Source organism: Paramormyrops kingsleyae, chromosome 24 (assembly GCF_048594095.1).
Source record: "Paramormyrops kingsleyae isolate MSU_618 chromosome 24, PKINGS_0.4, whole genome shotgun sequence".
In the NCBI taxonomy this organism is placed as follows: Eukaryota; Metazoa; Chordata; class Actinopteri; order Osteoglossiformes; family Mormyridae; genus Paramormyrops; species Paramormyrops kingsleyae.
Genome location: NC_132820.1, coordinates 8,757,697 through 8,785,214, shown reverse-complemented (window position 1 = coordinate 8,785,214; position 27,518 = coordinate 8,757,697). Strand labels below are relative to the sequence as shown.

General features: G+C 44.5%; 2 protein-coding genes and 1 long non-coding RNA gene across 14 annotated transcripts in view; 2 read left to right on the top strand and 1 right to left on the bottom strand.

The window, feature by feature from the left end:
* The first annotated feature begins 1,272 nt into the window (after nt 1-1,272).
* On the top strand, nt 1,273-19,675 carry LOC111835123 (potassium channel subfamily K member 4-like). Of its 9 annotated transcripts, none has more exons than XM_023795102.2 (9): nt 6,717-6,783; nt 7,379-7,451; nt 8,231-8,329; nt 10,316-10,585; nt 12,073-12,190; nt 14,931-15,091; nt 16,012-16,198; nt 17,274-17,416; nt 17,988-19,675. In XM_023795102.2, the coding sequence occupies exons 4-9, from the start codon at nt 10,397-10,399 to the stop codon at nt 18,582-18,584; spliced, it is 1,395 nt and encodes a 464-aa protein (XP_023650870.1). In that variant the 5' UTR covers nt 6,717-6,783; nt 7,379-7,451; nt 8,231-8,329; nt 10,316-10,396; the 3' UTR covers nt 18,585-19,675. The 9 variants fall into 9 exon arrangements, with proteins under 9 accessions (XP_023650873.1, XP_023650870.1, XP_072562934.1 ...); XM_072706833.1 differs by having other exon boundaries at nt 7,379-7,455; XM_072706832.1 differs by lacking the exon at nt 6,717-6,783 and adding an exon at nt 6,790-6,959.
* LOC111835126 (uncharacterized) overlaps nt 19,627-27,518 on the bottom strand; it is an 11,208-nt gene continuing 3,316 nt past the window's right edge. Inside the window, exons 1-3 of one of the 3 annotated variants that reach the window (XR_002836165.2) lie at nt 20,825-21,200; nt 19,967-20,672; nt 19,627-19,746 (exon numbers count right to left, since the gene is read on the bottom strand). This is a non-coding gene — a long non-coding RNA (uncharacterized lncRNA). Of the gene's footprint in view, nt 19,747-19,966; nt 20,673-20,824; nt 21,201-27,518 lie in introns of those variants that run through there. The other 2 variants (XR_011985440.1, XR_002836164.2) reach the window with 2 other exon arrangements.
* Nucleotides 26,507-27,518, top strand: part of LOC111835125 (estrogen-related receptor gamma-like) — a 14,918-nt gene continuing 13,906 nt past the window's right edge. For both annotated transcript variants that reach the window (XM_023795107.2, XM_023795106.2), the window contains exon 1: nt 26,507-27,034. The gene's annotated coding sequence lies outside the window, so the exon portion shown is untranslated. The remainder of the gene's footprint in view (nt 27,035-27,518) is intronic.

The window sequence follows — 27,518 nt, the reverse complement described above, 5'->3', positions numbered from 1 at the left end:
CAATGCATACCCCCATACACACCATGCACACCCCAATGCACACCCCCATACACACCATGCACACCCAAATGCACACCCCCATACACACCATACACACCCCAATGCACACCCCCATACACACCATACAGTACACACCCCAATAGACACCCCCATGCACACCCCCATACACACCCCAATGCACACCCCCATACACACCATACACACCCCAATAGACACCCCCATGCACACCCCCATACACACCCCAATGCACACCCCCATACACACCCCAATGCACACCCCCATACACACCATACACACCCCAATGCACACCCCTATGCACACCCCCATACACACTTCTGTCTCCCATTCTCTTCATCTAAATCATTACTGGCCATGTGCACTGGTGTGTGGAGAGTAATAAAACATTAATTCACAATATTTCCTGTGTTTGTGTGTTATTCTGCTGCAATGACAAATAATCATTTTAATTAGGCTTTCCTAATGAGAGTGGATCTAAACATTTTTCTTGAATACCAATATGAATACCAAAGCAGTTGTTTGGCCCACTGCATCTGTCTGTAATTTGGTGATAATTGTATGTACCAGCTGAACTGCGATTGGGTGTTGGGGGGTGCTGGGCGGCTGCTGAGCCAATGGCATGACAGCTGCTCCAAATATTCATCTCTGACCGTGGAAGCGTGACGGCGATGTGCCTGGCCTTGCTGGAGCCTCCATTTAGTGCACAGGTGCACGCGCAGTGTGACCGCCACGCACTCCGATTCACTTGTGCACCCCTCACCAGTGCACCTGGAACACAGCTTCAGAGTTTCTTCAAGCAGCTTGAAAACAGACCTCCACAAAGAAAGCTGTAGACAGTTTGTTTAGTTTCGTTATAAATGAGTGATAAATATGGTGACCCACGTTCCTTTAAACTGCCTGTCTTACATATTCCCTGCCCCGAAATCCTCACAGTTTATTTATAGCTGTCAAAGACACCTGTCAGTGAGTTTGCTCAGGGATGGTATTTGATTTACTGCTCTGGGGTCCCAGGCTCCCATTTCAAGCCGCTTGGATGCCGTTCAAATTTTGCTTCAGTCTCAGGCTCTCATACAAATTATGTTGGCGGGGATAGAGATTAAAGTTTGTTTGTGGGGGTGGATGGAAAAAGGAAAACGAGACTTTCACATGTATAAATCCTTTGGATGACACTTGGGGGTGGTCACTGAATATACTGGTGGTCAGCAGCTTGTAATAATTGCAGAGCCCTGGGGGTCACAGAAAGGGAAATTCTGGAAAGTGAGATCAGGTGCGGCGCGTGCAGCCCGGGGCGTCCGTGTGTTTGGACGCGGAGGGCATCTGGATGGCCCTTCAGCTAGGGATTCTCGGGTCACGCATGTCTTCCATGTGTCACGTAGGGAAGCACTGAACAGGAATGTGTCGGCGTGTCACGTCGTCCATTGCGTGCGCAATCGCGGCCCTGACTTTTTCTACCGAGATGAACGAGACGGGCGTCCGCGAGACACGGGCCGCTTGATGGGTGACTGCATCGCATCTCTGATCCCAAAGCGTCCATTATTACCGGAAGACAGAAGGTGACTGCGAGCCGCAACATAACATCAGAAAGATCAGCTGACTTCGGCGAGCCAGGAGCACCTTCTTATCATAGTCTGCCAACTTTCTGATTTAGTCACCTACGTAAAAAATAAACCTGCCACCGAAAGTGTTTTCATCAGACTCAGGGCCGCCATCTTCTGCTCCGGGTTCAACGAATCCCCGGTGAAACGCCAGAGTTTTCCAGTGGGCTGTCGTAGTCGCCGCCATCGCCATGACGACGGAATGATAACAGGCGGGAAGGTATGTAAAGGCGCCGAGCGACTTTAGGATCCGTCTGTGAAGCTGCGTCTTGGGCTTCTTATACGAGTAAAGCCTTTGGTGTATTTTACTCTTGACACCGGTGGCTGGCTGCCAAGTGTAAACACAACCTAAGTACTATCAGCTAATTACAAACTTGGCATTTTAAACCTCGAGTCCCGCAGAAACGGACAACCTTTTCTGTTTAACGCAGTGTGTGTATATGTGGACTGAAATGCACTCCTGCTAATATGTCATTTCCATTGGAGTCTCTTCCTTATTCCGCGTCACATTGCGGGAATTTTCTGGAGAAATAAACCAACTCAAGCAGAATCGACCTGAGTTACAGTAGAAGTGGCTGCAGATGCAATTTTTTTTTTACGAACAGAAAAGTACCTTTCGTAGCAGCAACTCCAAATTAATCAGGTTGAAAGCTGAATAATTAGTCTTGGTGAAGAAGGTGAAACAATTATTAGAGAACTGCTACGGTATAAGCCAAGGTGTGTTGCCTCACAACTCCAGGGTTAGGGGTTCAAATCTCATCTCTGTCCTCACTGTAAGTGTGGAGGTTGGATCTTCTTCTTGTGTGCATATTTTCTACTGCACTCCTAAGACAGACAGACAGGTTAATTGGCAGTCTGGAATATTGTCCCCCAAGACCCTAAGTTAAGTGGTTGGTGGATGAATGGATTTACAACAGAGATTTACAGAGACTGATTAACAGGAACAACCTTAACTGACAAAGCCCAGCTGGTCTTGATTGGGCTGGTTACTCCATTTAAAACCAGTTTGGTGGATTCAGGAGGACAAAGAATGTAAGGTATTAGCTTTTCATTATTATATTTGTTTTATAGTTCAGAAAGTTGAGTTTTTTTGGTGTCCGTGTTGTCCTGCACTTCCCTGAAGAGCAAGAAGGAATCCAGGATTGAAATGGGGAGACATCAGGATTAGGCAAACAGAGTGGAATCAATCGACTTAATGTGCATTGGATTTACACGTCAAAAAACAAACTGTGTTTTGCAGGGACATGAAGAATGGGGAGGAGAAGGAATTGGAGAAGATTTCTGCATGTTAAGTGGGGGGTGAAGTGATTCGTAAAATTAATCTGATTTTTATGGAAAAGGCTTATTCTGTGTCATAACTGGAGGACTTAATTTTAAATTTGCAGTTTTAGTGGAGGGGCAAAAAGGTTTGTCATTTTAATCGAGAGTTTTAGTATTCTGGGGTGAGTTTCCGACGCTACGTTGTTTGTAAGTTAAAAGATAGAACTTACGAATGACGTGGCATTAAGAAGGGTTAGGGTTAGGGTTAGGGGTTAGGGTTAGGGTTAGGGAAACTCACCCCTGATCTGTAAACATTAATGGTCTGTCCGTCCAAAAGCAAGTTTTCTGCAAAGAGCTTAGACAGATATTTCCTAGCAGTAATACTTTTTCTTCTGATGGTACAATGGGAATATGTTAACTCATATTGGTGGGACCACTGCCAAAATTATGGCTTATTAATGTCAAGGTATGATATATGCTGCATAGTGGCAATCTGAGAATCTTTTCATCTCTGACCACTAAAAGCTATAAAAATTGTGCTTCCTGTTTATGAGCTCCCGGCTCAATGCCCCGGATAAGTGGTCTGGGAGAATGGATGGGTTTTTTCATATTTTTCATACTATATCAAATGGGAAACAGTATTAAAGAAATTTTAGGAAATCAAAGTAGCATACATCGCACAAACAGCAGCAGTCAAAACCCACGTGTCACCCTAAGAAAGTTTCACCACTGGTGTCCCCATCAGAGTTGTTGTTAAGTCGCACCCCCCTCGGAAGATAGAGCCCTAGGTAGCAGATTATGTTGTCTAATGTTTAGACTGGCACTGCACACAATCTACATGCAATTTTACATGTGATCGGGTAGATTTCCTCCCACGGTGCAAAGATGTGATCTACATGACTTCATGCCCCCTGCCTCGTCCGATTTCTGTCCTGGTATCAGCTCCACTCTCAGCTGAATAAGCAACTGTGGAAGGTAGACATCGATATCAATATTGTTACTTTAATCTAAATCCATGTCTGGCCGCTCCCAATCGAGGTTCACCCTGAAGTCCTCCTGCTGTGCATATTTACTGGATCAAACTTCCATCCTTCCATTTTCCATAGCCAGTTTACCCACTAATGGGTCAAGGCGAGACCCAACGTCCTTCTGTCATATTAATGCCAGTGTGACTGCCTCTGTAAGTTAGACTGTAGAGATCCTCCCGCTCTACCTGAGGCGACCAGACCCCCTTCCCATAATGCCGTGACCTAAAGGCCGAGTTTAACAAAAGGAATTTACTGGCATAACCCTGCTCTGAATTGGGGGGGGGGGGGTCCTGCATGCCGAACACGAGTCCACAGATCACAAGAGCCGATGGGAATGTAGCAGCCAGAACACGGTTTGTCTGTTAGGGTACTAGGATTTAATGTCCTCTCCCTGTAATAGTGTCCGGCTGGAATGCAGAATTACGATTGGCTCACGCCAGCCTGGGTGACATTTCTCCCTATCAGTGTTTCGTGCGGTTACCAAAGTGACGCGCCCACTGTGACAGATACGTTATACCATTCGCTGGCAGCCCACTGCTTCCCGTTATGTCCTTTTCTGCGTTTTAATTGGCGGTGCCACCTACTACTGCCAAGCTCCCTGGTGGGATCATGTGACCCAAGTGGATTCCCGCCGACCCACTCATTAGGAAACTCTCAACAGCTATACCCACGCCCTCCCAGCTTGCAGCCTGCCTCCACTGTGTCGTTTTCCATTTATCAGTAAAGCTGGTGATGTCATCAATCATGTGACCAATAGGACTGGGTATCCACTTGAGTTTCGCCACCTGAAATGCCTCGAAATGTCAGCATAATCGTTCGAACAATTAAGCTCATTTCTTTGAGCCCTATTGTGACAGCAGCTCCTCGAGTTGTCAAAATTGTCAAAGCCGAGGGTCAAATAGTCATAAACTGAACTTTTTTTTTTCGATTTATGAAATCGATTGTGCTTGAGTGAGAAGCTGGGGAACTTTGCACAGCACTGTCTGTTTGACGCCCATTTACTTGCAGGCACGGTGGGGGAGCTAGCTACCCACAGACATGTCGACACATTAGAAAGCCCGGCGTCGGCATGCGTCAGCCTGACTCTGCATGTCATATCTGACATGGTGAAAGTGTGTGTTTTAATCCAAGGTACCCAATACGGGAGTAGGGGCTGGGAGATAAAAGGACTCAGAGACAGGAAAGGGGGCATGGAGAAGGACAGGGAGACGCGGGACAGGGAGACGCGGGACAGGGAGACACGGGACAGGGAGACGTGGGACAGGGAGACGCGGGACAGGGAGACCCGGGACAGGGAGACACGGGACAGGGAGACGCGGGACAGGGAGACGCGGGACAGGGAGACGTGGGACAGGGAGACACGGGACAGGGAGACGCGGGACAGGGAGATGGCGAGGAAGGTAATGAGGGGGAGGACAATGAAAGAAAGGGACGTCAGGATGGAATCCATATGATCGTGTGTGAAAGTTTAATCAGATACTCCTGGGACATGTGACCACATCTACATGAGGACATGCACACAGACACACACATACATAAGTTGTCAGCATGCTGTCATCTAGGAGCTCCACCTGACAGTTATCTGGTAAGACCCCCCATGTCCATGACTGAAGAGTACCGAGCGCACTGCCAAAAAATGGATGTCCACTGTGATGTGTATTTAGCATTGCCTACGCGAATCGGCTGGTTGTCCATATAGTCTGAGTAGATCCCAGCATCTCTTCTTGATCTCCTCTGGTCAAAGCCGGGACTGCCCCCCTCACCGACCTTCCTGTTGTACCAGATATAACTAATAGTCTCCCCATGTAGAATCTTAATCCTCATATCATGTGCGACCAGAACCTACTGCCACCAAATTGCCGTCGCTTCTCTTCAGCGTTTTATTGCCGCCGACAAGATCCTGCACGTCGTTACCGAGACCCGCGGCGTCAGCTCCTTCTCTCCCTCGCTCTGTCTCCGTTTACTGGACTGTTTAGTTTTACACTCTGTTAGCTTGATGCACCCGGAGGGGGGGTTACGCTAGCATGGGATTTAAGCTGGTCGTCTGCACATTATTGACGGTCTAACCCCGACTATCTAAAATGCAGACCGCACATATAAGCGGGGGAAAAAAACCCCACTCATACCGTATTACACTGGAGTAGGTTCACAGGTGGTGATGTCATCGGTTACATCACAGTTCACTGTCATTCAGCCAAATCACGGTCTATATGCTGACTTAGACGAGCGCTCTATAAAGTCGTTTTATAAGGCATTAGTATATGAGTTTCTGCTTGTAACCGCGAACTATAAAGGGAGCATGCTGGGATCCTCCATTTCCAATAGGTGTCCATAACTCCTGTCCCTAACCAGTACAGCAGTGTCACCTCTATACATAGTAACTGGTACACAAACAGTGAGGCTTTTAACTGAGCTGCTGACCTGATGATTATTTATGCCGGTGGCAGCTGCTGTTGCAGGTTAGCAAGAGGGCGGAGGTGGGGTTGTTTGGGGGGGGGGGGAGTGTGGTGGCAGGCTGATAGGTGTCCTCTCCCGGTGTCCCCCACAACACAGGCATCTGAAGTTCCCCCCTCCCCACAAATAGGGTGGAGCAAAGAAGGGTGAGGATGCAGAGAGACGAGAAGCCCTGAGTCCAGAGTATCTGCATTGACCCCTCCCTCCCCCCCCCCCCCCCCCCCCACCCACTCTCTCTCTTCCTCTATCTGAGAGAGTCAGTTTGATTGAGTATCTTTTCATTTCTTGGGCACTCAGCAACAACCTCGCGCTCAGCGACACGCTCGCCGGCGGACTGCTGCCATCCGTCTGGAACCCCACCCCCCACCCCCCCGGCCCCAGACCCCCGAATGCCACACCCCTGGGCATTCGGAGTCGCTAACACTGAGGTAGGAAACGGGGGGCGACGGGAAGGGAGTTTCACTAGCCTGCGGGCATTAAATCTCACAGAGGCACGAGTCGGGAAGTTGGCCGGGTGGTTTTGGCTTGGGGAGGCGGACTGTGTCGGCTGACTGGTCTCAGCGTCTGCATCGTACTCGAAGGCAAAGCCGTGGCTGGGTTCAGAGTGAGGCATCGTTATGCTCCTTCTCAGCAGTGGTGCGTTGCTAAGATCGTGTGATTGGTTAAAGAGCAAAGGAGTGTCCATCGCAGACAGGCAATTGGATGGGTTTGTATTGTGTACCGGGGCAAGTTACTTTTTGCAGTCTCAGTGTGTCATGGTTTGCTGCATGTATGTGTCTAGGTCCATACTGGCCTGTGAAGTCTGGGTGTCTCTCCTCCGCTCCCAGATAATTAGACACGTGGGCTTGCAGATCATATAATCATAGCACGATGAAGAATTACGAAATCGAACGCTGGAAAAGTTTATTGATTCGCTCAGCATATGTTTAATTAAACTTTGCATTTGACACGGAGCGTGATCATCCAGTGATGCTAATCAAAACCGCCCGCGTTCATTTTTCTAAGTTCATGGCCTCTCTCCAGATCGGCGTATTTTGAAAGGACTTCATTACCAAGATTGTGCGGCTGGGATAAGACGCTGCTGCTCCTCCAGCAGGTGGGTAGGTGAAGAGTGTTAGGAAGTCCGCCTCCTGCCCGCTGGTACTGAGATTTTCAACTACGGGCAAAACCAAACTGCGTTCCTCCCCAGCGCGGCTGCCGGTCTGCCTGTAATCTCTTGAACATCCCTTCAGTTCCAGCGCAGTTACCTTTCAGGGTGATGACCCTGGCCAGCTCCCGTTTGGCTCAGTTTGTAACTGATGTTTAGCGTTATTCATTTAATGCCTAATTGATGTTTATCATTATCCTTTTAATGCCTAACTGATGCCTGCTTCTATCGTGTTACTGATGTTTAGTTTTAATCATTTAGTGGGAAGCCGTTTCCATTTGGGAAATACAAATGCAGGAAGTACAGCTCGGTTACTGTAGTACATATAAGTACGTTTTACGTTAAGATTGAATCCCATTTTCCTCTCTCAGTGCTGACATTTGCGACATGCTCCTTCTCCACTCACCCACCCATGTTTTTTAAAGATATTTTATTATTCCTATTCATGTTTGACTCATCTCAACTGCATAGACTTGACATGACCGCAGCCGCCGTTTCCGCCATCGTTGTAAAAATTCCCAGCTGTGCTGCCGCGATAACACGCCACATTTCCTGTCACCAAGCTTTCGGCCCTCAATAACATGTGCCTGAAAGATACATGTCGGACGGCTCACGTGTTTAACGCAACGTCGGACAACACTGTGACATAACGCTGTCATACTTTCCACCTTAACTAAATCTGTTTTCGTCTGTGTCCCGGACTGTCACCCTCTTCGACATGTGACAAGGATGACCTCCCCAGCCAGACCCTGCATGGGAAAGACTCAATCCTGAGCCTGCAGGAAGATAAGGGCAACGGAAGCCAGAAACGTAGAAGTGGAAGCCAGGTATGGATGGTCCAGGTATTTTAGGCTCATATGTTGTGGCCTAAACATCATCTGGACCAGCGTATTTCAACCTTTTTTGAGCCACGGGACATTTTTTACATTGAAAAAAAAATCCCATGTCACACCACCAGCCAAAAATGTTACAAAATGACACTCTGTAGCCTTGTAATGACAGAATAGTCTCTCAATTTATTTATACTATAGTGTGAAACCTGAGCTTGTTTGGATGAACACAATGCTGATATCCTGGCAGGAATTGAAGACAGACACACACACACAAAGCTCTTCCTCAACAGCTCTCAGTCTCTGTTTTTAGTTTTTATACGAGTCAGGATTGAAAAGCTCACACAGATATGTCCTGGAAAATGGGAGTAATGTTGAAATTGCTTTGTTTGTTTAGAATACTTCACTATTACAGCACAGACACTCAACAATGGCACATTATTTGCAAATAATAATTAATTTTCCAAAAAAAAATTTTAGACCAATTAAGTGGAATTGGATAATTTCCCACGGTACACCTTACAATCTGGCACAGTGGTTGAAAATCACTGATCTGGACCGTGCACGTTGACTGTGGCTCCCTGACACCAGCAAATTATATACAATATCCCGCAGATTTGTTTTTTAGAGCGAGAGCGCACACGAGATAGCAGAGACCGCAGAGCTTATCTACAATCTTTGGGGAAGGAGAATAGGGGTCAGGGAGACATGCGGGAGGTGGGATATCTGCAGGGGGGGGGGGTGTGAAGTTCAGGTCAGAAGTCTCGTTTAAAGGTTCATTAAGCTCATCTTGGAATTTTGAATGATAGGCATCGTCCCTAATAAAAACACTGCCGCTGTGGCTGTCAATCACTCCTTGTAACCAGACCTGTTTTAATCATTTGAAAGGCTCCATAATTATTCACTGCAGGGGCCACATAATGCATTAATCAGCTCCCTCGAATTTGTCAAATTGTTACCTTTATTTTTCCAATTCGAATATGAATTCCTCCTTCAGCTACGGTTGAATTTGCCGATCAATGGGGCCAAGTGCCTCTATATGGCGATGTCCTCATTCCTCATGCATGCCAGACTCATACGGACTCATACCGGGTGCTCACAGTCTTTGGATGCTCCTCTCCCACAGTGTAGAAAACACCGTAGGCTTCTGTAGAGATTAGCAACATGCACAGTGGTAGCAATGCAGGGGGATGGTAAGGGGGGGGTGGAGGAGTAAGGACAATTCTAAGGGCCCCGGAGTGATAGGGGGCCTAAGAAATTTGGAAAATAACTGGATTGGTCTGGACCGGGGGGCCCAATATGATGTGCTTTCATGAGGCCCAAAATCTTCAACAACGCCCCTGCAGCTACAGGTCTACTGCTCATTAGCGTTCATTACCAAGAACCACATTTCCCAACGAAGCTGATTTGTACTTGGCTGTTTTTCTTGATAGCTAGTATGGGTAGCTAGTATTGTAACTACCGAGGCACTTAGCCGGCTGGCGATCTCTTGTCTTAATTATATGGAAGCAACCGCATTTATGAGCAGGTGCTGGTGTCCAGAACCTAACTCTGTCTGCGGCAAATGATGCGTGACGTCAAAGCGAAACGCTGCTGAGAGCAGGGAGAGGACAGGGGCACACTGCTAACCTGATCATTCAGCCGCTGCAGCAAATGCAGGTGGGGCTTTGCCAGTCGTGTGTCAGTCCGTGCAAGTTCATAAAAGTGGATTGTTTTACGCTCTGTAGTTAAATGAATAATTGAAAATTACTTTAAGATACTAGCCAGCCGGCAGGCTAAGTGGTTCGGTGTGATGTATTTAATGTTTGTTCATGAATGAATACGTATTAAATGATAAATAATGAAATAGGCCTACTATTAAGGAAGGGAATGGTTGGTTTCAGAATAACTCTACCTCTTGTACTGTAGAGGATTCGCTGTTATAATGGAGGGGGAACAGGCTTTGTTTGGTTTTTTGTACGGAGTGACTCTTCTGGTGTTCAGGTTCAGGGAGGGTGACTCGAGGGCTGCGCGCGGGGGCCAGTGTTCTCAGAGGAGTCGCACCGCGTGACGCCCGCCGCCGCCATGCGTTGCTCCACGCTCCTGGCCATCCTGACCGCGGTGCTGCTCTACCTGGTGATGGGGGCGCTGGTGTTCCGCAGCCTGGAGGAGCCGCGCGAGATGGGCCAGTTCCAGCAGATGCTCAACGTCCGCGAAGACTTCCTGCGGAACTACACCTGCATATCTCCAGACGGGCTGCAGCTGCTCATACAGGCATGTGGGGTGCCACGCCCCCACCGTTTACGCTATTTAACCTACATTTCCAACTTAATTACGTACATCATTCTCAAATTATGTACATCGCTCAAAGGTACAACAGCAGTTCCCTTGCTGGAAGCAGAAACACATTACGAACCCATGTCCTAACAACTACCCACAGAAATACAGGTGTGATTAGGATCCTACACCCGCTGCCGTTCGTTTGAGCTAATGCAGCTCTCATCGCTATGCTCAGTCTAAAGCGCAATTCATTACCCCCCTTATGGTGTATAAGTTGTTATAAGGTAACAAGCAGGTAAAATGTTGCGCCCGACTGGGGAAGATAAGATTTTAATGCGTGTGCTTTGGTGGAAATCGTGGGTTTAATTTTATTCTGGGATTTAAATTACCGAACAGATTCCACTAGTAAAGTTATATTTGAGATCTCATACATACACAGGTCATGAATCTGGTTCCACTCATATTGTCCAACCATCTTCGAACCCCTCATTGTAGTCAGGGCCCTCCCTGGGAACCTGATATACCCACCCCAGGGGGCAGGGGTCATGAGGGAGGGGAATCCCCTGGGTCGCAAACTTTCCTATGTGTTTGAGATATGTTAGCATCAATTAATAATGCATATATGGATTTTATATCGAATTTCAGTATTTGTTTCACCTGCGATTTGTTATGGTATTGAGCTGAATGATTTGTGCAGCTATCTTCCTGTCGACGACGGGCCTGTGATGCTTTATATCAGAAGCCTTATACTGAATTAACAGCCTGAGTTTAATAATCTCACTTCATATAAATGATGGCTTGGGGGATGTTGGGAATTTGCTTGAAGGCCCCATTAATTTTGCATTCCCTGGACGGCTCCTTGTCAATTGTTTTAATTAATTCCCAATCGACACCTCCGCATTGAAGTGGTTTGTGTGCACGGTTCGATATATTGATCAACTAATTAATTGTATGAACACGCTTCCCGCTGCGAACATCAAAGTCGTATCTGGTTCCGGTGTCAGTGGTGCCCCCTGCTGGGCCAAAGACTGCACCACCGACTCTAAATCAAATCAGATCGCTTGTATTGTCTCGTCACTAGAACGGGTGGACTAGTGAGTGAAAGTCTTGGCTCATGAGTTCCTATTCGCAGTGCAGTACATTAAATAAATGCAAACTGTATGAAAAGACATCTGTACAGCAGTGTACTGAATCTAAAAGATGATTTTACCCTTGATTTACCTTCGTTATCAAGTGAGAGCATGCCGAGAGAGGTATCACACATGTAGTTAATCTTTAATAGTCATATTTATCAATTTCACACATTTCCTTCCCTAAAAATTAATTTGCTCTCTTTTTCACCTATTTTTAATGTATGAGGTATAGCCATATGTAAATTCCAGTGTTGTTTTGCTGTCTTTCTGATCTTTGGACTAAACGATTTACTGGTTTCTATCCTTTCTACCCGTCCCCACCCTCTCCGGCACGGCCTGTTACCCCAGGAAGTGGCAGATGCACTGGGAGCCGGGGTAGATCTCACCACAAACGCCTCCGCCTACTCCAGCCAGTGGGACCTGGCAAGTGCCTTCTTCTTCTCAGGCACCATCATTACTACAATTGGTAATAATACTCATCACTCAAAGAACCCACGAATAACAATCACTATCAAAAGAAGCGTCTAAATAACATTACTCAGTACTCAATACTCATAATGTTAAAAACAACAGAGCCTTCCAGTAACAGTACATAGCATGCATACATGCCTAAATTTCCTTTGGTAAAGTATCTATCTATCTATCTATCTATCTATCAATCTGACTGTCTGTCTGTCTATCTATGTCTGTCTATCTGTCTGTCTGTCTATATATCTGTCTGTCTGTCAGTCTATCTGTCTATCTATCTATGTCTGTCTATGTCTATCAATCTATCAATCTGTCTATCTGTGTATCTATCTGTCTGTCTGTCTATCTATCTATCTATCTAGAACCTGTTACCGATGACACTAAATAGCCAAAGGGCAACTTGGTAACACTGCAAGGCTATCTTCCATTCCTCTGCACTTCCGAGTTGTAGCCTGTGTTACAGTTTTTCTCAGTCGCTTTGGTGCTTTTCTCACATCACTATTAACATTTGCACAGCAGTTAGTGTATTTCTCAAAACAATTAGTGCAAACTGCAAAACCTAGTGGATAACCTGCAAAAGCAGGTCACTTGCTCAAAATCGATAATCCATTCCTCAAAAGCAAGTATTCATGTCAATGAAACTGCCAGTGTCATCAAAATGAGAAGTCTTGACACCATCTTTATGAACAAGATAGTCAAATGGCTTTGTCATGTGCTGTCATTTGCGCATGTGAATGCCGGTCATAAACCTTCCACCTCCAGGCAGAGAAAAACTCCTCTATCAGATTAAGGAATGGCGAGTAGGGAGGGAGATATTCAACCAGCATTCTGTCATGTGCTGCAAACCACTGTCTGACCAGATGTGAGTGGTGAAAACGGACATTATCCCACACAACAACATACTTGGTGAGTTGGCCTCCACCCCTCTCATTCTCAGGGACTATGTCCCTGTAGAGAGTGTCTAAAAAGGTCAGGAGATGTTGTGTATTGTATGGACCAAGAAGGGGAATATGGGTGAGGATGCCATTGTCTGACATGGCTGCACACATTGTAACATTCCCTCCGCGCCGGCCTGGGACATCAGTGGTTGCTCTCTGTGCAATGCGATTTCTTCCACACCTTCTGCCTTTGGCCAGATTGAAACCCGCCTCATCAACGTATATGAATGTGTGCAGTAGTTCCCTGTCTTCCAGCTCCAGTACACGCTTTAGAGAGAGAGAGAGAGAGAGAGAGAGAGAGAGAGAGAGAGAGAGAGAGAGAGAGAGAGAGAGAAATGTAACAACTTTTCCTGTGTAACATAATGCATTTTGTATGTTCTGTGAATATATATACAGAATTGCTAGTCTACTGCATGGAACTACACAAAGTAAAACAGTTTACAGCGCTGAACATTAGAGTATACATAGAAGACATGTTTTACCTGTACATACTGGTGACGGATCTCCTTCACTCTTTCACTGTTCCGTTCAAATGGCACTTTGTACAATTGTTTCATGCGCATTTCATTTCTCTTGAGCACTCTGTCAATTGTTGCAATTGACACAGATCCAGTATTGCCAAATACATCGTTATCCTCTATGACAGCACTTTGAATTTCTTTCAACTTTATTGCATTGTTTGCAATCACCATTGCACAAATGGCTTCCTCTTGCTCCAGGGTAAAAAGGGGCCCTCTTCCACCTCTGCGAGGTTGTGTTTCAATCCTTTGTGGTGCAGATTACAGTAAAATTACAGTAATGTACACTAAACATGAGATATAAGATGTTGGATTACTGTCCAATACTATACATACCTGTTCTCCCTACGAAATGTTTGAATGATTGAATTCACAGTGGTTCTTCCAACATTTGGTTGCACCCTCCGACCAGCCTCATCCATTGTGAGGCCGTGATTGACAACATGGTCAACAAGTGTTGCCCTAATTTCATTAGGAACCTGCCTATGTATTTGCCGTCTTCTCCCTCTTCCCCTGTTTTGTCCCCCCCCCCCCCGCATCCTCACCCCTCTTCCACGATGCTGACCTTCCATTTCTGTGTCACAGAATTGTAGAAATGGTACACACTATCTCCTGCTCGGTTCATATATGCTTGCCAATTGAGGGTTCATGGGATTGATCCATGAGTGACTGTGAACAAGTGGCTTGTCATTGGTTACAACTAATACTTCACACACCTCCTCGTCAGTGAAAGCTGAAGTTCACCTGAGAGAAATTGTTCAATTTAGGAGACATTTCCAGGAAAAAATAATAAAGAAAGGTATAAAATTTGCTTGACAGAATTTGATAACTAATTCAACAATTTTGTATGTAATGACTCAAGCAATGAAATGAAGACTATTAGTTTTATTGGGAACGACTATTCAGCATCCAAAAGTATAGTTCATTTTGACTGACATGACATAAGCAAATGATAATGTTATAAAACGGCAGAGAATTGTATGAAAGCAACTGATACATGTCCAAGGGCATTTGCAATTTGTTCAGAGGAAGGAGAAATTGCTACTATGATGTGCACAAATGACTAAATGTTGTGGAGGTTGCACTAATGGTTTTGAGACTTTTCATTCTGATGTGAGAAAAGCACCAAAGCGACTGAGAAAAACTGTAATAAAGCTGATTTTATGTCTTAATAAATGACAAACTGAAAGGAAAGGAAAGGAAATGAAGTATAATATAATAATCATAATGCGATATTGAGGGCTCAGCAGTCTGTTAGATGTCTTCCCACTGTGATCCTCAGGTTACGGGAACATCTCTCCCAAGACAGAGTGGGGCCAGCTCTTCTGCATCTGTTATGCCCTGGTGGGGATTCCCATGTTCGGCTTCCTGCTGGCCGGAGTTGGGCAATACCTGGGGAACGGCCTGAGGAAGGCCGTCGCCAAGATAGAGAAGCTCTTTCTGGTGAGGGATCCCATCTGTCTGCTTCCACTTTGTAGGCCATCGCCAAACCAATGCCTTTGTTTCCTAAACAAACAAGCTTAAATCATCGTGCTTAGCATATAGAGCTCTGGAAAAAATTAAGAGACCACAGCAAAAATTGTGTGTTTTACTCATTTGTCAATGTATTGGTGTGCGTCTGTAAATAATTCATATTCTTTTGTAAACTGGAGCCTGGTTCTTCACTGTTTCTTATTAATGAAGGGCTTCTTCCTTGCTTTATGGGTCTTCAATCCTGCTTCTATCAGCCTGATACAAACTGTCCTAGCAGTGCACTTCACACCTGCACTTAATGTTTCCTGTTCCTTTTGAAGGTCACTTGATGTCATCTCTGGCATTAGAAAGTCACTTCTGCCCTTCACCTGGCTGGTTTCTGGTTGTTACCAGTGTCTCCTGCTTCACCTTATTCTTGCGTCCTGCCGTCTTTGAAGCTTTGAATCCGGGAGCAACCTGCTGCTCAGTGTAGCCTTCTGTCAATAGAACCAGGATTAAACCAGGATTTATCAAGGATTTACAAATGCTGATTTTTTGAAAAATATAGAGTGGTCTCTCAATTTTTTTCCAGAGTGGTACTTTTAGAGGGAAAAGCACACCTAAAAACGTCTAAGGACATGTTATGCAAACCAGCAGTGCTCAGAGAATGTTCTGAAACACTTCCATTTGGTCTTAGGTGTATTTTCTTTAAAGGTTCGCATAAGATTCCCCATACTCCGACTCTTTCAGAAGCGTGTGGGTGAATGTTTCTGAGTCATGCATGAAAAGCTGCCATTAGTTAAGCTTTTAAACTCACGGGGAGGTGGGGGGGGGGGTATTTTCCCAACAATCTTCACCGAGTCGCCGTGCACCTGCCCTTGTACGCCCCCCCCCTCCACCCCCACCCACAGAAGTGGCGAGTCAGCCCCACCATCGTACGCGTCATCTCCGCCGCCCTCTCCATCCTGCTGGGCTGCCTGCTCTTCATCGCCGTGCCGATTCTCGTCTTCAAGGAGGTGGAGAAGTGGACGTTGCTGGAGGCGGCGTACTTCGTGGTCATCACTCTCACCACGGTGGGCTTCGGGGACTACGTGGCAGGTGCGTTTGCAGGTTCGAGGTCAATGCTCATGTTCTCACTTATTCTGACATCCAGAGCCAGTATAATGACTAGAGGCAAAAGTGGCATTTAAGTAGCTAAAACGGCACTAGATGTTCTTCTGCCTTTTTGTATATTGCACTTAGTTTCTGATTAGATTCTCTCTTGGGGGATATTTGTGAGTATAATATTTCTGAGGTGAGGTTTTATGCAGTGTTCATGTAACTCCTTTCCTCCCAGCTACCTTGCACTGGTTTCTGGTCAATCACTGGAAGCTTCACTGGAAGCTCATCCTAGCAAATTGGCTCCCTGACAGCAGAGTGCTTCTTGTATATTATCACTTGTCTGTCTGCCAAATACGCAAATGAAAGTGTTAAAAACCTGGAAGGACACTGACGCAGTCCCAGGCTGAGGAATATGTGAAACAGACCCTTCACGGTATTTGGTTAAACTCAGCCAGTGTGTCCAAATGGTCCATCTTTAGCAGTGCATTAATACCGACATTAAGCCTATTTACCTATAGCTGCAATTAATGCTCTTCCAGTGACCAGAGCCCAGCAATACAGTGTCCAGTTAGGGTCTTGCCAGAATGCTGTATTGTCCTGGCACAGATTCCCAGCTTCTCTGTACTTGAGCTCGGCTATTTAAGTAATGACTGCTACATAACTCAACATAGTGTGAAAGAAACCATATAAAGAGAGATCTAGTCATGTCTTCTGATTTCCAGCAGGTGGCGCCATAACACTGTATTTAAATAGAGTGGACATTTGGTTAGATAAGGAAGAATTGTGCGCAAACAAAAATATCAGTAAGTTTAACCATTTTTTATAGACTAGAGGTATGTAAAGATTATTTTATTTATATTTAAATAATATTTATTTATAGGATATTTATTCAGTAATCATGGTTGTGAGTCGTCCACTAATTAACATACTGCCTTAACTCTGTCATTCCTGTTATTCATACAGTCACACAGGAAGGTCGGATTTTAGCTATTTATACTTTACTTAATTTATCTGCTGGGAAAGCCGTCGGTGACAGAAACTGTGTCCCAGTGTCCCAGTTCTCCTCTTCTAGGTGATGGAGGTGAGGCCGGCAGTGACCACTGGTACAAGCCCCTGGTGTGGTTCTGGATCCTTTTGGGTCTGGCCTACTTCGCCTCCATCCTCACCATGATTGGAAACTGGCTCCGGGTTCTGTCCAAGAAAACCCGGGCTGAGGTGAGACTGGGACCAGCAGGAGCTGAGCTGAGGAGTCATGCGTGTTTGTAGATTTTGTACTTGTACAGCTTCATAGGTTACTTGTATAGCATCATTAAAATATCAAGCTATATAGATTATAAAATATGGATGGGCGATATGGCAAAAATATCATATCACTATTTTTTTTCAGGCAGGATCATCATTCATGATCTGATGTCAAATTCTTTTTAGGGACTCTATGTCGTCCAAGCCAATACGTTGTCAAATAGGGAATGTGTTTTATTACAGGTTTATTAGTGTGTCTAAATGGATTTGCCTGGTAGAACAACTTTAGATGCATGTATACAACTGGTAGAATGTGCACTGTATCACGATACTAACAATCTTTCATAAAGGCACTTTGTGGAAACATTTTAATCGTTCAAGATCTAATATAGTCAAATCGCACACCCCTATTATAAATGTTATGCAAGAGAAGAAACTGTTTCATATTAAAATATTCACCCAATAGCTGCCTGTCATTCTAACTCCACCCCTCTCTTTAAACCCCTCCCCTTTTCATCTACTTGCTCCTCCTCTACGCTCCAAGATGGAGGAGTTTAGGGCTCACGCCACCGACTGGACCCAGAATATCCAGAACATGTCAGTCGATTTTCGCATCCCCAATCCGCTGGAAGACCAGTTCAAGCGGCAGAAAAAACGGAGAAGGCGCCGTGTTCCCAAACCACATGTCCAGGGAATGGGGCAGGGGAAGGAGGCAAATGGGCCGGACACTGGCCACAGCCAGTCCGAGTCGGGTTCGACGTCATACTCATCCTCAGACACGGAGTCCAGCTCAGAAGCGACAAAAACAGAAAGGGTGGCTGAGGTGGGTCCGGAGAAGGATGTCATTTTGAAGTCCACACCCCTGCAAACCAACCTTAACAACACCTCACAGCCTCTTGACTATTTCGGGGTGAACATGACCTACATTGACGAGTCATCAGATGCGCACAGCGGAAGGTTCCGGAATGAACCTTCTCTGGATCCGGTGGCTCCCACGTCTACCATTCAACCGAGAGTGAAGAGGAAACGTAACAAGAGACAGCTGAACCGGAAGAACCATGAAATGGCCCCACCCGAGCATAAGGCGCTCAATGGCGATATCCGGCCAGCAGTCACCCCCCCACCGCCTCCTCCACAGTGAGCCTGAAAACTCGACGCAAGTGCTTATGGGAAGTACAGCCTAGAGACGTTGACTAGGCCCTGCCAAGCATGGCCAACTTCAAAAGCCGCATGACCTTCAGAGTAGGTCTGCCAGGTAACGTTCCTCTGAGAAGATCAGTCGATCACAGATACTGGGGCCTGTTCTTGGTGTCTGGCCTCTCTACAGTGTTTATCCTGCAGGCCACTGACCACTGCATTTAGCAGTGACAGTACCATGTATTTTCTACTCATGGCTGCTTACGTTCCGGCATTTTCCATTGATTTGACTGCCATGCGACAGACCCACGACTCACAATAGTACTTGTTTTTATGATTTTACAATTTCACGACAAAACCTATCAGCTACAAACAGTTGTTTCACTGATGAGGTGCAAGATAATCGCCAGCTGTGCAGTGAGACGCTGGACGAAGCCTTCAGCCCTGACGAAACAGCACTGCAAAGCTTTCGTTTGGCTGTATGAGTGCTAGATATGTAATGTGCAACTTAGACAAACAACCAGTTATTCCACAACTTTACTCCTACTAACCACGACATAGATGGAAAATAAGAACAAATGTGTGTACATGTGCTTCCATGAGAGGGTGTCTATATCCTTATCGAATGCCAAATAAGAACCAATGATACTGCAATATGTACAAATCATACACATGACATTTATGTGAGTGTGTGGGCGAGTACGTGTGGGTATAATGGGATGCATTAAGGTATGTTATGTCATGTGATGCACTTTCAGGCAGTGATAAATAGATAACCACAGTCCTGTTCTCTAAGCCTCTGTGTGATTGTGTGAGTATGAGTACTGCCATTAGTGTGTTTATTCTCAGTGTTAATTTCCTTGGACTTTTCCTGCCGGTCCAAATGAGCTGGTCACACACGTGCCTCCTGCTATGATATGCTTTCATTTTATCCAGGAAACAGAAAATAACCCATGACTGTTCAGTAATATATTTTATTACTAGGGTGCATGCAATTAAATATAAAAAAAAAAAGACAATGCACATATGTCAAATGTGTTCCGCAAAAAAAATAATATTAATAATAAAAATAAAATGAATTACTCAATAACAAAATTATTGTATTGAAAATTATTTCCCTTTGATTCCTATGGTACATCGTCAGATTTAGATTTTTTATTATACATCTGCAATAAAAACAAAATACAGTATACAAGTATTATTGGGATGTGGTAGAAGTGTGATTATTTCAGGATATTTTGAAATATTTTTGAAGGACTGGACGTCTGTTCGAAGTCCAGAATAATTCCATTTCCATGAATATGTGCAAACTTCAACGAGACTAGAAACGTGAAATTTACTGTGAGTACTCACTCAGTACTCACTCAGTACTCACTCAGTACTCACTGCAGTTTTAAAGCAGCTTGATCCTCTTAGTGTCAATGATGGACAACTGATCCCTCTGTCTGATTTGCCCAGTGGGGTCTGGTGTAGGGGTGACGGTGTCCTTGCCATAGGAACTCGCGAAGGCAGTTCTGAAATTGGCATGAAGGTTTACTAAATCAAAACGAAAAAGGGTAGAACTTTCTAAAAATCATGAGGTGGTCTTCAGAAAGTTCTAATTTGGTTTTTAGACGTCAAGCAGTGCTTCCAATACCAAAAGGTGAAGATAAAATGGAAGTATCATACCTCTCATACTCTAGAGATTCTGGGCCCCAAGAAAGCACATCATATTGGGCCTCAAACCTAGGCCAGACCAAATATGTTCTAAAATTGGAATCGTTCTAACTTTCCCCAGCTGTATGGTGCCCCTGATCAAAGGGAGTATCCAGGTTTCTTGATATTGCTTGTTGAGATTGTAAGTGGCATCTGTGGGAAACTGTAAGTCTTTGCTGGTGCTGCTGCCGTCAAAGTTGGACAAACCTCTCACAAAGACTGGTTGCCAAGCGTTTCATCTCCACCTTGTGGAATGTTTTCCCAGTTGATCCTAACTCACTGGTCCCAGTGACTCCTGGTGTGCTCATGACAGAAGCCCATGACGTGGCTGAGCTCGTACTGGATGACACCTATAGAAACGCAGCGGGACACAGAGAAACTAGACGTCGGAAGACGTCTAGTTTAAATGATTATATTTCATAGTAGCCGAGACAGTTACACTCGTGTTTTATTTGTCAGTTTATTAGTTTAGTCTTTACCCGTTTATAGAACTCTTTCTTGCTGGGATTAAGGCTGGAGAAACTGGAATTATCTGCAAGCAGCACTTACCCAAGCTTGCTCTCAGTGCTTATGTAGTCCACCTGAGCAGTCCATGGGAAGAAGAGAACGCATGCTTTTGCGTGGAATAAGTCCGTCGCGCTTTTAATTGTCTGCTGTTCACTATCATCTTTTGCGAGCAACTCGTTAATTATTTTGTTGCCGTTTATTTTGCTTCGCTAGTTGCTTCTGTGATGTTTTCTTGCCTCATCAAGAAAGTAACCGAAATGTGTGGAAATTCTCGGAAGGGAAACGCGCTTCGGGCCACTTGCAGTAATAATCGCTTGTCACGTACAGGGCACGTACTTCAGGGCGTCCTTGGAGCGCGATACAGGCAGGTCCCCCTCCAGCAGCAAGTGCCTGATGCCTGTGTGGTGGCGGTGGCCAGTGTTACATGATCGCGGGTTGTCTTATTCTCAAGTTACGTAATCACGAGGGATTATTACCGCATCTTTTGTATATATTACATCACTAGTATGTATTACATCACTAGTATATTATTAATTGTAGGCTAATTATTAATTAATATTATTATTGTTTTTCTATGATTATTATTATTATTATTATTATTATTATTATTATTATGCCAGCGTGATATTTTTCCAAGCCATATTAAAAAGGGAACATTATTTTTACCCTTGATAGCCTTCAGAATCCTTCAGGATATGTCAGGGGCTGAAAGGTCTTCTGACCTCACCTAAAGAACAATATGCATTAAAAATGGTCCCTTCAGACTCTGTCTCCAGAAATGTAACTGAGCGTTTCTTTACCGAAATGGGATCATTAAAAATCCAGAGCAGTTTGCTTAATGTAGTAGGTCTGGCTTGTATAGTAATTTTAGTGTATAATCATTGATTGGTGTTTTTGAAATACATTTGTATTGGGACTTTTTAACGTGAGATGTTAATAGGGTGAATATTGTCTTTGCCTGTGTTTTCTTGCGCGTAATATGCGGAGTATTCAGTTTAAACCCATATCCATTCACTTTCAGGTAGAATATCCAATGTTATTGCAACAACAGCTGCAACAACAGCTTATTCTCTAGAGGAACACTGCCCTAGTTAATCCGATTTGAAACATGTAAAAATAATCAAAATGTACTGGGATGTACCATGTGGAACACAATAGGGAAGAAAAACATGTAACAAAAAACAAACAAGTACAAGAATCTGTCACAACAATCTGTCACAAGAGACAAGAAACACGTAAAAATAACCAAACATGTACAAGAATCTGCCACAGCACAATATGGAAGAACAGGCAAAGAATAAGCAAATATGTGAAGGAATGTGTCACAACACAACAGGGACTCACCCCCCACCCCTCCCCCGCCCCCGTCTTGGAGTGTCCTGCAGCAGTGGTGGGAAGCAGCGAGTTAATGAGGTGGAACGGTAGTGTGACGGTAAGTCACGTGATGCCCCTCGCTGCGCGTTCCAGCTAGCGTGATGGGGTGCGTTAGCAAGAGACCCGGCAGCAAAGCCAGCAAGGTGACAATGACAACGTGCTCCATCCTCCCTGCTCTGCGACGTGTGAAGACACCTCGGAATCCTTCTTGACTGGGAACTGATGTGTAACACCTGAAAAATACTGTTTTGTACTCTCCCGTCCTGAGGTGCGTCCGAGATGGGATTAAAGGGTTAAATACCATGGACATTACGCCTATTTACAAAATAAATGCTTTCCCTTAATTCTGTGTCTGGTTTTTATTGTTCTGTGAGTCTGCAGTACTGAGATATTTGTGTAAAATTGCACATAGCATTTTAGCAGCAATAAAAGAGCTATTTATCGGGTATTAGATAATTTCATGTAGTTCCATTTGTATTGTATTTCCGAATGTACTAAATTCCACGTGTAATATGATATTCGTATTCAAATCATGGTCAATATGGGCTTAATAAAGGAAACAATGGAGTTATACGTTTCTGCATCCTTGTTTTCATCTGGCCAGCTGGTCTATATGGAGAAACCAACAGAAATATAACATATAAATCAAGTCAACTGGGTAAGTAAGAGAGGTTATTTAAACTACAGAACCTGGAAACTGCCAGTCAGTCCATAATTTAAAGAACTGAAGACAACTTTCCTGTAGTTAATGATAAGATAAATTTGACAGTAATATCCACTGTCCACTGAATGAACTTGAATGAGTGTAATGTATCCCTTACGGACTTAATCTACAATAGAAAAAGAATATATATTGATATATATTGTGCTTTAAGTGTTGAGTGTGTCTGATGTACTTATTTTGAACGTAGACTCTTGATTTTAACCATTAATCCTCTGGTAGTAACATCTCTAAATGCAAATATGAAAGCCAGTACCAAGTACAACTCCTCTCTCACCATAAGTCCCAGTTAAGGAACGTTCCACACCCATTAACGATGCAACTTGATCTGGATTAAAGCCCGCTGAGCACTGGGATCTCACACCTGACCAGGGTATTGTGTGACCATATCTGTATGTGTGTGGAGTCCTGAATGCAGAGGGTCCCCTTCTGTTTCTCGTACATGTGGTGAAGGCCTTGAGGATTGGTACTTCTAAATTGTCCTTCACGTTATTCTGAGATGAAACGACAGCCTGTCCAGGGTGTGTCCTGTCTGGTGGCCGGTGTTTCCTGGAATAGACTCCAGACTGACCACGAACCTGCATCGAACAAGCAGCTATGGAAAACCAGACGGGCGACTCAATCTGACTTAATATACTATAATGTCATTTTGAGAATCTGATAGAAACTGAATCGTTTACCAATGGAATATAAAATAAAGGTGACCTTCATCTGAGAAACAGTTCTCATTCTCAGTAAAAAATTATATTGTAGAAAACATAATTCTGGCAATTTATAATGCATTCATACTACGAGAATCACTGTGGCAGGCCTATTTGTTGTCTGTTAGTATCAAAACTGAAAACCCAAATGGATTTAGCATATTATTGAAGTAGTTGAAATAATGTTTAGGGTTAACTAACTAACGTCAAACGCTAAAATGGTGATTTGCACCTAAAAGTTGACTGTGTTGATACAAAATAGAATGCCTGCGAAATCATGAAATTATATATCTTACAATAATACCTGCATTATTGTATGAAGGTTAAATGGATAGAGAGCCAACTGTGAGTAATAAGCGAGCCCGGATTAACTGTCTCTGTGCCCCATGCGCGTGAGTGACCTTGCGCGCGAGGACAGACTGTACACCGACGTCATTGTCGCCAGACCTGCGTAATTTGGCCCTCAGTAGTACTGGAGCAAAGCGGCCACAAGGGGGAGCCAAGCCCTTGCTATAAATGGTGGGGCGCGTAGCCTAGCGTGTCAAATGTGCGCGGCTTATTAGCAGAATGAGTGAAGAAATCTTAAAATGTGGTTGGTCTGCTAATCTAATGCGTATCACAGATTCAGATGATCGTGCCAGTAGTCACATTACTATAGCTGCATATCTCTAAAAAAAAGTCAGTAAATGAATATGTCTAGATATAAATGAGTAAACAAAATTCAAGCATTAAAATACAATTTACATGTAATGCCATACTACAAACAAAACACAGGCTTATGTAACACTCGGCTACCGCTTAAATAGCCTGTAAAAAAGACAATGTTTGAATCCAGTATTTAAAATTGTAGATAATCGGTGGGTATGTTTGCATTTACATATGCTCATGAACTTAATTTATTCTGTTAATTTATTTGGGAATTGTATTCGTACACTGGGTCCAGCGCAACGACTTTGGCTAACTCCTATTCTCCAGTTATTTGACCTTGAGTGGTGAACACTGGAAAGAAACGTATAGGCTAATTATCGCTATCAAACCAGAAACCATTGTCCCTGAAAATAAGGTTCCCAGTCTCTTTTCCGATGACAAAACAAAACTTTGTGTGCTCAGTAAAACAGGCCAAGCGCGGCAAAGAAAAACTCGTCCAAGCTTAAACAAATGGTTAAAAAAAATAACTTGAAGGACTTTAACACAGTCCAAGCATATGAGAACAAAGTCGTATGTTGGCTGAGTTCCCCATCTGAAGTAAAGTCAGATAACGGCATTTAAGTGATTTAATGTTCATGCCCAAGTGCAGGGTTTCTGGTATTGTCTTTCAATATATTGTTCACACTTGCACCGACCTCACAGGCTCCGCCAACGACTAAAAACAGATGATAAAGACTGAATCCGTAACGCGGCGCATAGAGTGTATTGCCTTAAATTAATAATAAACTTCTAGCATATCGAGTGCAGGAGAATCGGCTTAGTATGTTAGTGTTACTTGCCAACGCCGAGAAATTCAAATAAATAAATCAGCATCCCCGGATTTAGTAATGAAAATAAAATATATCATATAATCAACGGGAAAAAAAACTTGGTCTAATGGGGGAAAAAAAGAATGATCGACTGTGTATAAATCGTAAACATTTACGGACGCGTGCTGCTGAAATCGTGACGCGGAGTCATGTCGGTTGCGATGCCGCACAGCGCTGTACGTGCACGCGGTGTTATGCGGCGCTAGCCATGACCTTGAATTCAAGGTCGCAGATACAATCTCAATGACACTGGCAAGGGGAACTCGGATCCAAGCCGCTGCTCCCCCCCACAGCACTTGGCTGTTTAATCTTGCTTTTTAGCCCCATGACTTTTGTTTCCTAGGCGAAATTTAAACGAGCCATATCCTTAATGCGTTTTGCACGTTTGTGGAACGAGGCTTTAGCACCGACTACTCGACATGATTCGGTCAGACAAACGCATTACAGATATAAGCAATGATATTTTACATGCATGTTTATTTAGGTACAGCTCTGAACTTTTTGCATCATTCGAAACACTAAGGAGTCTTAATGCGCTGTTCAGCCATGTAATTTCAATGGGAGTTAAACTTTTTGTTTTACCCTTTCCCATATGCACATAGACGGTCTCGGTTTACTGTGAGATTTCGCGTCTTTCTCTCCCCTTGGCATCAGTCGCCAGTGGCCTGATCTGCCTTGGCCTAACGCCCACCCCTGTTCCATGCGCGGCTGGAGCGGACTCAGCTGGGTCAGTGTCACAAGACCGAATTGCTGGTGAGAGCGACTGCAAGCCGCCCCATTTTCCATTCCATCTAAAGCGATGCGTGATTTACAGTGCTGTGTTTTATGGCGCGGATGCATTCCTGCACATTGTCAGGAGAAATGAACAAATATGGACAATTTGAAACAAACAGCATACTAAAAATCGCACTCTACAATTCATATGCATACCAATCTAATCCGAAGATCAAAAATTATTTTCAAAAACACTGTCAAGATTACAAAAGACCATATTTGACATACTGCTATTAATTATTTAAAATGATTTACATTTTGTTTTACCACTGTCGTTATTAAAATTATATAAAGTGGTATTTTATGCCACATTTACGTTAAATTATCGAAGAAGAAACAGACATTTAAACGTTGAAATGCAATGCACCAATTTTTCAATTTACTTGTTCTAATTCCCAGTACATTTAGACTATAGCCTAGTTTACAGCATAGAACACATACGTTGCTAAAATGTGTACATGTAAAAACGAAAAAAAACAACCACGAAACACCAACAAAAAGAAATCAATGTGATGGATTATTAAAAACACACATGAAGTCGTCAGAGCCGCTACACTACAGTTGGTCTTTTTTCTGAGTTGTTGCGACGCGGATGACGGCAGTAGAGGGAAGCTGGATTGGAGGGGGTGGGTGTATACGTAACGGAGAAACGAGCGACGCAAAAGGAGAGAGGGAGGACAATGAGCGAGGGATGTACGTGGAGCCGTAGCAGCCCATGCGGAAGACGCGAATTTGCTTGCGGCGCCGTGAGATTAACGGGGAGTAGGAAAGGAGACGCGCCGATGCCGGATTTAAAATATCGAAGCGTGTCGACCGGATGATCCATTTCTGCGTGTTTACCACGCTTACCGATCGCGCTGCCTAGCTGTTTGGTTGCTAGCAAACGTTTCCCCCCCACACACACATTTTGTATATGCATCGATGCAATTGCATTTGACAGATTATATCGGATTTATGTATCATAATTTTGTAAATGCGTGATCTAGGAATGCTTGGGAGCAGCATGTGATCGAATAATGCCTTTGCGTCGCTGGGTGGTTAGTTAGAATCGGTACGGAAAGTCGGTGGTAGAACGCGGCTCCGGAGTGCCCGTCTCCTGCGGGAGAGTTCAGCGTCCTGAGTTCCGGGAGAAGAAGCTTGACAGCGGCATACCGTCCCAGCGATGGTGAGTACAGGGAGTCCCCGCTGATACACTGACACATATGCAATGTGTGTGTGTGTGTGTGTGTATGCATTCGAGGAAGTTATGACTTTGAGGCTATGCATGTCAGGGAGTCTTTACTGGTGTGTGTGGTTGGCGATCGTTTGTTTGCGGGTCTAATTCTGAAGGGAACGTGTTCACGTTTTGGAAAGCTGATGCATAGCCTAATTGAAGGCATGGCTGCTCTTCGGCTTCTACAACTGGCAGAAGCAGTGGCTTAGAGTTGCTAAGTCGTATTGTCATATTCGTCCAAATAAATCCGAAATCATTTCCACTTCCGAGCCGCTTTTGCTGATGTTTTTGTGTCAGGGCGACTGGCTGTACAGCCTATAGTCATTTCTGTGGTAGGGGGATTGCACGGCGTCACTTGCACATCATTAAATGGTGCATCTGCACAGCGTGTCGTTGTGTTTTACATTCAGCAGTTGGTTGTTAAATGACGGGACCG